Genomic DNA, 12,368 nt, shown 5'->3' with positions numbered 1-12,368 from the left:
ACAGAAACCAGTTCCATTAGGTTCCTCCCATCAGCAGCACGAGTATCTGAGTCAGTTTGCTTAAAATGCAAAATGCAACAGCGTAGTGTTAAAACCTTTATTAAGATCATTTCTTGTACTGTGCTGCAGCCTGCTGCTCGCATTAACCATAAAACAACTTCATCAGCCACAGCTGAACAAGCCCAGTGTGTTATGGAGCAGCTTACATTGTTCTGAGCCACCAGCGTCAGTCTGGTGCTACATCACCTTCCAGCATTCAGATTCAGTGTTTTCAGAGTCGGATGCAACTTCACTGTTCTGACTTTGTGCAGCTCTTTCTGGAGCTTTAACATCTACCATGTTTTCTTGCATCTAAAAGGAAAAATCTAATATTTACCTGTGAAAACTCATTAGCTGGCAGAGCAAAACCCTTAGAGCCGAAAAATCTGCATCGTTGAGGCCACATTTAACAGTAGCACAGTGCCATTAAGCTTTGATGCGAGTATGAGGTTTGGGGCCAAAGTGCTGTGTAACGAGACGATCAGCCACGGTGAGAAGGCATTAACAGTACAACTAGCTGTTTGTTTTAAATAAAAGCTGACTTATTTTGGACCCACCCAGGTGTTAACCAGGCACACTGGAACTGATAAGAGTATATCATCTTTGCAATCGACTGGACGCCGCTATGAGGGTTTCTGTGACATTGCTGGATGGTTAAGACTTTATTTATATTCAGGCTTAAAAACAAAAATCCGTGTTCCCTTTTATTATCCAGGTAAATCAGGAAACCTAATAAGATCTGCTGACAACTGCTACCTATTACCAAACTTTGCAAGCTCACAGCAAAGGAACCCACAAACTGGACAACAGAAAACTGGAAAAAGGCTGGCTGGTCTGAAGAGTCTCTGCCGCAGCATTCAGATGGTAGCGTCACAATTTAGAGTAAAAACATGAAAGACTGGATCCTGATTTGTATCAGCGGTTCAGGCTGGTGATGGTGTGGGGTGTATTTTCTTGGTACTAACTGAACATCAATTAAACACCACAGAGAATCGTTGCTGCCCGCGTCCATTCCCACATGACCACAATGAACCAATCTGATGGGTTTTCCAGCTGAGAAATCTGCAGCAACTACGCGAGGCTATCATATCATGTTTCCAGCACCTTTTTGAATCTATGCCACAAATAATAAAAGACAAAAGGGGGGAAGTTGTACCTAACTCACAAGTGTAGGTTAAAATACACATAAGCAGAGCTACAGGACGACGCTGAAGTATAACTGAGTTGTCCTGAAAAGTGTGTTTCTTGTGACTACATGGACTGGTAACATTTGGTTTTAGTGAAAACACTTAACAAATAATCATACACCACTTCATCTTCAAAGCTTGGTGCCTTGCTCATCTCCAGTTAGTCTCAGAACACCAGCATGTATACACGGCATTACAGTTTTGCTGAGCTAAACCCCCCAAACTTAACTCTATACATCCAAAATGCATGAGCAGCTTTAAAATACTAGAATCTCTTTCATTTACCAATAACTTAAGAGCGAATGAGAATCCTGCCTGTTCTCAAACGAGGGCGGAGTATATAATAGTCTGGATTGCATAAAACTTTCATTTCAAACTGGCTCTGCACATTTAAGGTCATATTGTATTAAGCCTGAACCAGCTGGTGTTGTCCAAAAGAGTGCTCAAACTCATTTCACAGGCTGAGAAACAAAACCCACAGAAAGAGAGACGACCCACCGGCTGCAGTCACTGTTGTATGGATGTCTTTCCCCTAATTATAAATGACTTTATCATTTTACATTTATGTAAAATTCTGTCACCATTACTGTAAATCTTGCACGGTGGCTTAATAACATCTTATGTGAGGTCAGCGTGCACCTTTGACCTTTGTGAGTGTTTGTGCCAAATCTGAAGAAATTCTTCAGTGTTTCTTCCACAAAATGCAAAACATGTCTTACAGTAGATATGAGAGCTGGCTAGTTAGTCACTAAAGTGACTGATCCAGGAGAATAACCTTCAGATGACCATTCGGGAGAGGCAATGTCTCTGTTGGTAGCTGACACACCCCACCAATCATGCTAATGAGCCAATAGACAGGCTTTTCACCATGTAAACAAGAAGTGACTTAAAACAATTACACTCGAGCGAAAAGAGCGATTGGACAGCTTACATTCTGGTTTGCTTACACGTGTACGGGAAGACCGGCACTAACACAGGTGTGATCCCAACACCTGCAGTAAGAGGGGCACCGCGTCTATTTTAATATCAATCACCTTGCACTCTTTGCTTATAAGCAAGTGTGCTTAAGTGACATGAAAGCTCAATGTTTGAGAGGCCAGCAGCCCCAGAACTGCGTAAGCTCCCCTTTATTAAGCAGCTGCTCGGCTGGTGAAGCGCGAGGGGAACTACAAGTCCATGAAACACTCTTTAAACCTGTTTTCTTATAATCACTCAAAAGGACGGTAACGGTTCAATATCTTCCACCGATATTTTGGCAGGATGCTCATTCGCTGGCTGGACACTGACTACAGGAGCAGTCAAACACTGGGTTCAAAGACTGTCGCCCCGTTTCCACACCTGAAAAATGAGCGTGGACGTCCAGAGCTCCACAGCTGATCGGTTCAGCTAATTTGGGGTTTGATGTGGAGGTAATGGGGAAGTCTTGTGGAGCTGTCTGGAGCGCAATCTACAAGCTGACATGCTTGATGGAGTGTGGCATTCACACGTCCCCTACTCGGCTGGGAGAAGTGCACGCTGACAGATGGATGGGGGAGGTCCTGGTGGGTGAAATCTAAATTTGTTAGCCTGAGCAGATAATAGGATCAGAGGGATTATTGCCGTCTACGAAGTATGCTCGAATCCTAATATCGAACGAGCAGATTTTTCTGTTCTAACGTGTGAAGTATACAATGGTGGAAATGTGTTGATAATCATAGTATAAAAGTCACAATGTGTGTGTGGTTGCCTCACTGCTGGCAAACAGTCTGAAGCTCCAATTAGTTTAAATTGTTGTTTTCATTTCAGGAAAGAAGCAACTTTAGAAGAGGAGCAAACTCTGATCAGAGTATCCATCACCCGAACAAAAACTAATATCCTGAAAAACATGTGCACACAAACACACCGCATTAATCTGGCTGATGAGCCATGCTTACATGATACCATGTTAACTTTCCCCTCTCTTGGTTAAAGTCCCATTTCCATGGAAACAGAAAATATTCCCTTACTCCTGTATCCAGCATCTGAAAGCTTTGAATCCCAGCACTAGCTCGTTAACCTCAATCTTCTCCAGAGGGCACGCTCAGCGCAACAGTAAATGTTGGGCGTTTTATATCATAGCTTCAGTCAAACTGACTGAAACTGACGATAACTAGGGAGAGACGACGTCCTTCCCTGGAGAATAAAGGTTAGGCTTATTACTGAGTAGGATAGAAAGAGGAAGAGAAACTTTGTGCTGGATCCTCTGTGCCTGTAACCCGCTCATGCCCGAAGATCCAACCAACCTTATCAGCAGCAAATCTACATGGATTTGCATACAAATGAAGGCTAGCTCGCCACTGACCTAGTTGGGTCCAGACTGGATGTTAAACCTTCCTGACAGGTTCTCCCAAAGCGCTGACCAACCATACTCTACTTCTGCAGTGCCAGGAAAACACATGGAGTTCTTCTTCCTCCCTCTAAACCTAGTTTTGATTTTAAAGGCAAAACATACCAGTGTGGGTGCAGCACGAGGCCTTATCCACATCGTTATTTAGCGTATACGCTTTAGATAAGCCGTCTTATTTTCCTCTGTGGTCAGAAATAACCAAACTCATTTCATATTTACCCAAAACCAAGAATCAGATCGACAAAATCTTTATGTTAAGACACAGAATACTGAAATACCTCAGATTCCACTTTATATTGCAGCACAGCCCTTCAGGAGAAGTGTAACTGTGTAACACTGTTTCATGAAGAACGTCAGATATTTTGCATGATGAGCATTTCTGAGACTTGTCCTTAAAATTTTCTTCCATATCATTCGGTTACATCTTACATTAGCGTCATCTGTCATTGTTTCTGTGTTTGTCATACATCTGTTGGTTATATATACTTAGAGCCCGATTTTTTGGACACGCCACACCAGGTTGTTAAATCTAAATTTTCCATTAATCATTTGGAAATTACAGACAATTTTCAGTCGGGCAGGCTGTTTTAAGAGGTTTAGAGTCAAGTCTAACTTCTAACTGACAGTTTGCACAAACTTCTTTACCCTCTGTGTTTAGATGAGCGGTGTCCAACCCCAGGCCTCGAGTCCCGGTGTTCTGCAGGTTTTAGATGTGTCCTTGATCCAACACAGCTGATTTAGGCTACGTCCACACGTACATGGGTATTTTTGAAAACTGAGATTTTCCGTTTTCGTTTTTAAAAAAAAAAAAAAAAAAAATCCCGTCCACACGTAAAAGCCAAAAACGAAGGAAAACGCTGCTAGCAACACGCCAAAGCAGCAGGTGGCGCTATATTCCTATCCGTGTAGAAATGTTGGCCAATCAGAAGTCAGCCTGGGTGGGAAAGTGTAAACAAAGATGGCGCATAGAAGCAGAGTCCTGTGTATATATGTAAGCATTTAAACACTGCAGACAGTAAAATTAACAGTAATGGTATTTTGTGTAAGTCCGCCATTGTAGAAATTAATTACACCGAAACAATAACGTGGCGCACAGTGTGACGTCAAAAAATGCGCACGCCTTTGATGCTGCGTTTTCTCCGTTTTTCTCGTCCACACGTAAACGCAAAAACTGAGTTTTCAAAAATTTACACCCTGGCAGGAGTTTAAAAATCTCCGTTTTCAGTGACTGAAAACGCCGTTTACGTGTGGACGAAAGGTGCAAACGCATAGAAAAATCTGCGTTTTCAAAAATACCCGGGTACGTGTGGACGTAGCCTTAAATGTCCTGAAGTTCTCCAGAGGCCTGGTGATGAACTCATCATGTGATTCAGGTGTGTCGACCCAGGGTGAGATCTAAAACCTGCAGGACCTCGAGGCCTGGAGTTGGACACCCCTGCTTTAGCTGAACGAACACTCCTCCTGATTACAGACTTGATGGCCCCACCTCCTCCAAACTGTTCTTGATAACCATGAAAATCAATCTTTGAGTCTCATTTTAAAGTCCACTGAGAAGCTATAAGAACCTAATTCAACACTTTGAATCAACTTCAGACATTATATCTGCTTCATTTGTGATGATGCATCATGGGAACAGGTCTAAAGCCCGTGGTGGTGTACAGAGGCAAAACTACAAAAACTGCGTCTTTGTACAACAAACTATGGACCCGAGTAAAGTTGGGTAAATACATCTATGCATAAACATCTTGGATGAGCACACAGCTGCAATCAGGCTAAGAGGAGGACAGTCAGAGATTAAGATTGGATTTATACGACCTTGGCTTTTGTCTGCACCGTGTTATTTCACAGAGAATTACCTCAGGACCCAAGTCCACTGGGGACTCTATCATTTTAACTGAGAGAAGGCAAAGCCGTATTACAGGGGTGTCCATTTGTGGCTATTCCCTGTTAAATATTTTACGTGTATGCATGGATGGAGGTAAGATTTTACTGTATTACTTTTGGAACTTACATTATATTGTTGTATGAAAAACACATGCATGTAGGGCATGCCCCAACATCCTTTCAACTCTGCGGTTTATCCCCGATTATGTCGAACAAAGGCTGCAACGTTTTGTCTCGTTGTCTTAACAAGTCTCAAGTATTTTGCAATTATACGGCTTACTTATCGCCTCGACTTTCATACTCAAAAATCTTTTTTGGTTGGCAATATGAAGAAATCTCCCACCTACATAACAGCCACTGTGTTTTTCCACTTTTGAAATTGGAAGAAAAGATCAATGACCGTCCACAGAGTGGTGCGTATGTCCAGTAGGTCACGTGTAGGAAGGGTTGGTGTCGATGCCTCAGTGTGCACTGTCAATCATTTACTGTGGAGCCAGATTGAAATGCCAAGCTAATTCCTACTAAGCCATGCCAGACCAAAAAGATTATTAAAAATGATGGCCGGCCTTCCAGGAACAGGTTAGTTTTACCACACATACAAGAATTAACTCTTAGCTTAGCGCTTAAAACAATTCTGCCATAAAGAAGGCAAAGTACCACACTACTGTAACCAAGAGCTTATTTTATAATAATGATATCTGGATCTTATTACTGTCACGTGTCAGGCTTACCTTGCAGATCTTGTACAGCGAGTCCTGTCCGTCTCCATCAGAGTCTTTGAAGTAGTCGTGTGCAGGAAAAGTGCGGTGGATGTCACGGGTGATGACACTTTCCTGTGCCGAGTCCTGCAACATAAATGAAATAAATGCTCTTTACACACATGCCAAGTCAAGTGTTTATACCCCCAGAAAAACCTATACCACATCTGTGGTACGGTACAGTGGAAAGGGGGATTTTACTGGGTCAGCATGCAGGAGTTCAGGACATTTTCATCTTTTCACCCTTTGGAAATGGAAAAGAAGTGGACGCAGTGGAAAAGGAGGCAACGTACTGTGCTCAAGTCAGAACTGACAGTATCAGTTCACAGGTACGAAACAAACCAACATGTCACTGTGTTTGTGTATTAGTCTTCCCTCTTTTCTCCTGCAACAGCCCTCCCCGGGCTCCAGTCGCTTCGTCTGCACAGTCTAATCCACAGCACTGCAGTGCACACACACACCGAGCACGGCTGCTTATTTTGCAATGTGCTTCTCACTCACAAACAAGCATACATACACAGACAACGTGCTATGTCACTTCCCCCCCTCTCACTCACACACACACACTGCAAACACAGCCGAGGGAGGACTGGAAGCAGAGTGTTCTCCAACAACTCACTGTAAGCTGAAGATAAACCAGCGCTGAGCCTGGTCGGCCTTGATGTGCATTTGTGTGAATCACAGACACAAACAGAGAGAAAAATAAAGAATAAAACTGAGTTTTTCCTTTCGTGACAGTAGTTAAGATTTTAAGTTAAGTCCTCACTACGTACGACTCTGGATACTGTAGCTCCTGTGAAAACTAAGGTCTCTAATCAGAAGTACCTGACTCCGTGGTATAATTCTCAAACACGTAGCCTAAAGCAGACGACTCGTAATCTGGAGAGGAAATGGCGTGTCACAAATTTAGAGGATCATCATTTAGCCTGGAGAAATAGTTTGTTGCTTTATAAGAAAGCCCTCCGCAAAGCCAGAACATCTTACTATTCATCACTGATTGAAGAAAATAAGAACAACCCCAGGTTTCTCTTCAGCTCTGTAGCCAGGCTGACAAACAGTCAGAGCTCTGTTGAGCCAACCATCCCTTTAACGTTAACTAGTAATGACTTCATGAACTTCTTCACTAATAACATTTTAATCATTAGAGGAAAAATTACCAGTAATCATCCCACAGATGTAATATTATCTACAGCTACTCTTAGTACCATTGATGTTAAGTTAGACTCTTTTTCTCCAATTGATCTTTCTGAGTTAACTTCAATAATTACTTCCTCCAAACCATCAACGTGTCTTTTAGACCCCATTCCTACAAAACTGCTCAAAGAAGTCCTGCCATTAATTAATTCTTCGATCTTAAATATGATCAACCTATCTCTAATGATCGGCTATGTACCACAGGCCTTCAAGCTGGCTGTAGTTAAACCTTTACTCAAAAAGCATCTCTAGACCCAGCAGTCTTAGCTAATTATAGGCCAATCTCCAACCTTCCTTTATATCAAACATCCTTGAAAGAGTAGTTGTCAAACAGCTAACAGATCATCTGCAGAGGTTTATTTGAAGAGTTTCAGTCAGGTTTCAGAGCTCATCACAGCACAGAAACAGCTTTAGTGAAGGTTACAAATGATCTTCTTATGGCCTCTGACAGTGGACTCATCTCTGTGCTTGTCCTGCTAGACCTCAGTGCAGCGTTCGATACCATAATATCCTATTAGAGCGATTAGAACATGCTGTAGGTATTACAGGTACTGCACTGCAGTGGTTTGTATCATATCTATCTAATAGACTCCAGTTTGTGCATGTAAATGGAGAGTCCTCTTCACACACTGAGGTTAATTATGGAGTTCCACAGGGTTCAGTGCTAGGACCAATTCTGTTTACATTATACATGCTTCCCTTAGGCAGTATCATTAGAAGACATAGCATACATTTACACTGCTATGCAGATGACACCCAGCTCTATCTGTCCATGAAGCCAGATAACACACACCAATGAGTTAAACTGCAGGAATGTCTTAAAGACATAAAGACCTGGATGGCCGCTAACTTTCTGCTTCTTAATTCAGATCAAACTGAGGTTATTGTACTCGGCCCTGAAAAGATTAGAAATATGGTATCTAAGCAGATTCTTACTCTGGATGGCATTACCTTGGCCTCCAGTAACACTGTGAGGAACCTTGGAGTCATTTTTGACCAGGACATGCCCTTCAACGCACATATTAAACAAATATGTAAGACTGCTTTCTTCCATTTGTGCAACATCTCTAAAGTTAGAAATATCCTGTCTCAGAGTGACGCTGAAAAACTAGTTCATGCATTTATTACTTCCAGGCTGGACGACTGTAATTCATTATTATCAGGAAGTCCTAAAAACTCCCTGAAAAGCCTTCAGCTGATCCAAAATGCTGCAGCAAGAGTCCTGACAGGGACTAGAAAGAGAGAGCAGATTTCTCCTGTTTTGGCTTCCTGTTAAATCCAGAATTCAAAATCCTGCTCCTCACATACAAGCTCTTAAATAATCAGGCCCCATCTTATCTTAATGACCTTGTAGTACCATATCACCCTATTAGAGCACTTCGCTCTCGCTCTGCAGGCCTACTTGTTGTTCCTAGAGTATTTAAAAGTAGGATGGGAGGCAGAGCCTTCAGTTTTCAGGCCCCTCTTCTGTGGAACCAGCTTCCAGTTTGGATTCAGGAGACAGACACTATCTCTACTTTCAAGATTAGGCTTCAAACTTTCCTTTTTGCTAAAGCATATAGTTAGGGCTGGACCAGGTGACCCTAAATCCTCCCTTAGTTATGCTGCCGAAGGTTCTTCCTGTTAAAAGGGAGTTTTTCCTTCCCACTGTCGCCAAAGTGCTTGCTCATAGGGGGTCATATGATTGTTGGGTTTTTCTCTGTATCTATTATGGTAGGATCTACTGTACAATATAAAGTGCCTTGAGGCGACTGCTGTTGTGATTTGGCGCTATATAAATTCAATAAAAATTGAATTGAAAGTACCTCAAAGAGGAAAAGCAGTCTTCTACAATGCGAGCTGATTTACACAGCTCTCTATACTGGTTAGAATGGTTTTTATGATGGCTGCTGATTCAACAAGCATAACAGATATACTGTAGTGCCTACAGACTAACTTACACATTAAGCTGGTGATACAACATTAAACGAAACAAAGCAAACAGAGTTTTGCAGTGTCATCATAACATTTATGATGCATTACTATGTAAATGCAAAGGCTTTGGTTTAACACTGGCCAGGGGCCGAATATCAGACTTCATCCATCTATAATAGTTTACAATAAAAAAAACAGTTATTTATATAAAGATTTTGCTCCTGCCTCGAGTCGCCCGGGGCGTCAAACCTTCATACAGCTGTTGAGCTGCAGATGGTTTTTAATGTTCGTTCTGTTTTGCAATTTAAAATGTAGAAAATAAAGTCATGCCAGACTTTAAGTCATTCACTACAAAGAATGAGTTGGCTAATGTTGGAAAATCACTAGAAACACAGTTACGCACCACATTACAGTGAATTTATAACTACAACACTAAATTAAAGTCATCAATGAGCTAATCGTAACTGTCTGCTTATTATGAGGCTCGTATCCTACAACAGTCTTCTGTTAAATGAGTGAAAATGCCCAAACATACATGAACCACACGCGTTTGATGGAAGCCGCTGGCACAGCCGAGCGTAACGCTTTAATGAGCTCTGTAGAGGAGGGAGTGTGTGATATGGGACCAAGCTGGAAAAATATTTAAAACGATGCTGCTCTTTAGGAACGTCTGCAAAGTTGTGAAGGTTTGATACCTCGACCTGGTGTAGCCTAAACCAATTATGTCAACACATTAAGATTACATGGGTAAATTAATAACAGCGTGAGGAAACTTGTTGGTGTTTTTATGCTGCATTCCTTCTCTGTCTTCTTGAAGTACAGTCACAGAAAGACTAGACATCAACTTCGTTTGTTAAAAACAACCTTTAAAATAATTATAGGGTAATTATTAATGGAATATTTCGTAGTTACTCCATCAGGATTAATAAACCCATTTATGACACTGTAATTACCACTGCAGCATCATCATGGACCAGCAGGAATCTGCTTGACAGTGAAAGTTGTAAACAGTTTGATTTAATAAACCATGCATGCCTCTGCTAATTAACAGCCTCATTACTCAAAAAACACCGAAAAAAGGCAGGACGTCCTCTAAGCAGCTTAATGTCCTTCCTTCTTGTTTATATCCTTTCTTCCTCTTCTCTCCAGTTTCCTCCTCTCCTTGAATTCTTTCCTCCTTTGTTCGCTTTTCAAGCTTATCTTCTCCCATTTTCTATTTCCATATTGTACTTTCCACTTCATCTCACACTGTAACCTCGCTTCTATTGCTTTCTCTATTTCCTCCTGCTTTCTATGATCTCTTTTGTCTTCTTTTCTACCTCATTTCCTTGCTTTTCTATCCCTCTCCACCTCCACATGGCCACCTAAATATTTGAGTCATCTTCTGTCATTTTCAGTGCAGAGAGCAACTGTGCAAAGCTATTTCAGCAGTACGGTGTTACTATGCAAAAATACAAGACAAACCTTTTCTCCAATACTGACCGTCCACATCTTTATGTGCCGGTTTACTTTTCTATGAAATGCAAAGTTGTGGCTCAGCCAATGAGGAAAGGCCACTCATTCCTCACAGTAGCATAAACATTAATGGTCATCAAACCTTCCAGGAAACTAGAATCGTAACAATAAGCAGGGTGACTGTGGTTATATACCTGTTATGTATTTCACTGGCATGCTTTATGCCTAATGGGGAAAATCCCAAAGTGTTTCCCCACATGGGAGAGAGCCCAGCACACTTTGGCACCTCAGGGTCATCCGAGGTCACCAGAGAGCTGGACGTTATCAACGAGTGTAGCGCGGACAGAAGCAGCGTGCACAGCATCGCCACCGCAATCGCCACAATCCAAAGCGCCTTTAGCTCGAATATCTTTTTACAGCTGCCACAGGAGAAGGAACAGAAAAGACAATGAGGGGGATCCAGAAGGCTGCTAGTGATTGTTAGCTACCAGACAGGGGCAACAGTAGGACGAAGGATCTGTGGCTGCGATAAGACCAAGGTGGGAGCACCATCTGAAGAAAAGTCAAAGCTATTCTTAGCCACGGGTAATCCTCCAGTAACCCAAAAAGGAAGGCGACTGCAGATGTTCGTGTACACAACAGGTAGAAGAAAGGATTTCTGGGGAAATCAGAACATGCACAAGTTTGTGAGCTGCTCCACAGGAGAGAGTTAGTGAGCCTGAAATGGTCAGTTCATCAGTAAAGCCTGTTGAAAACAGAAATGCAGTAATATAGGCGTAATCATTGGGGGGGGGGGGGGGGGGGGGGGGGGGGGGCAGCCGTCAGAGCAGCAAACAACACCCACCAAACAGGCTCGTCTTCTGACACCACGCAAAAACAAACAGACGTCACATGACCTGATGTCCTGATTCAACACTACCGTGTCCATGCGACGCTTCATTTTTGTGCCCCTTGGTGGGTTTAAAGCTGACTAAAGGTAGAAAACAAGACCAAAAAGAGAAGACTAACGAGAGAAGAACAAGAGAAGCAGAAAGCACTGCAGAACGGCACGGGGAGAGATCAAGATGGATAAACAAGCAGAGACAGATGAGACAGAAGTCGAGAAAGAGGTTTAAAGCGAGGGGAGCGATACAAGTACCCGGAGAAGAACAACAGGCTTCTGTAATCGCAGCCTGGGGGCTCGTTGGGCAGACAGTCCATTACTCAGACCTCTCCAACAGGTTACCTACTTAACACGCACGGCTAAAAATAAAAACTGCTGATATGTCCAAACCTGCACTCAACCTCCACATCTGTCTACATCCACCAGCGTTTCATTAGCCACACAAAGCTGACTGACGGAAGCAGCTCTGGAGGCTTTCCTCTGTGAGAAACACACTTTCATGCTCAACTGTGACATATAAACAAGTGTGTTCAAATCATTATTTAATACACAAATTTAGTTGTAAGCACTTTAAATGGGTTTTTAGTCCATCCAGTAAAAACTGTCAGCGCTTCGGATGAACTGTAACATAAACGTGGCCTTTAAGCCTCGAGTATCCACTTCTGACGATAGCTTTCCTTCATAATTTT

The 12,368-nt window shown here is 42.4% G+C and overlaps 1 protein-coding gene across 3 annotated transcripts in view; it reads right to left on the bottom strand.

The window, feature by feature from the left end:
* Positions 1 to 12,368, bottom strand: part of rabgap1l (RAB GTPase activating protein 1-like) — a 92,367-nt gene that overhangs the window by 33,497 nt on the left and 46,502 nt on the right. For all 3 annotated transcript variants that reach the window (XR_003270114.1, XM_026147220.1, XM_026147221.1), the window contains exon 14: positions 6,207 to 6,320. Coding sequence is in view for 2 of the 3 variants with exons in the window: in XM_026147220.1 (XP_026003005.1) it covers positions 6,207 to 6,320 (114 nt within the window). In the remaining variant the exon portion in view is untranslated. The remainder of the gene's footprint in view (positions 1 to 6,206; positions 6,321 to 12,368) is intronic.

Source organism: Astatotilapia calliptera, chromosome 17 (genome assembly GCF_900246225.1).
Source record: "Astatotilapia calliptera chromosome 17, fAstCal1.2, whole genome shotgun sequence".
In the NCBI taxonomy this organism is placed as follows: Eukaryota; Metazoa; Chordata; class Actinopteri; order Cichliformes; family Cichlidae; genus Astatotilapia; species Astatotilapia calliptera.
This window is presented reverse-complemented; position numbering and strand designations above follow the sequence as displayed.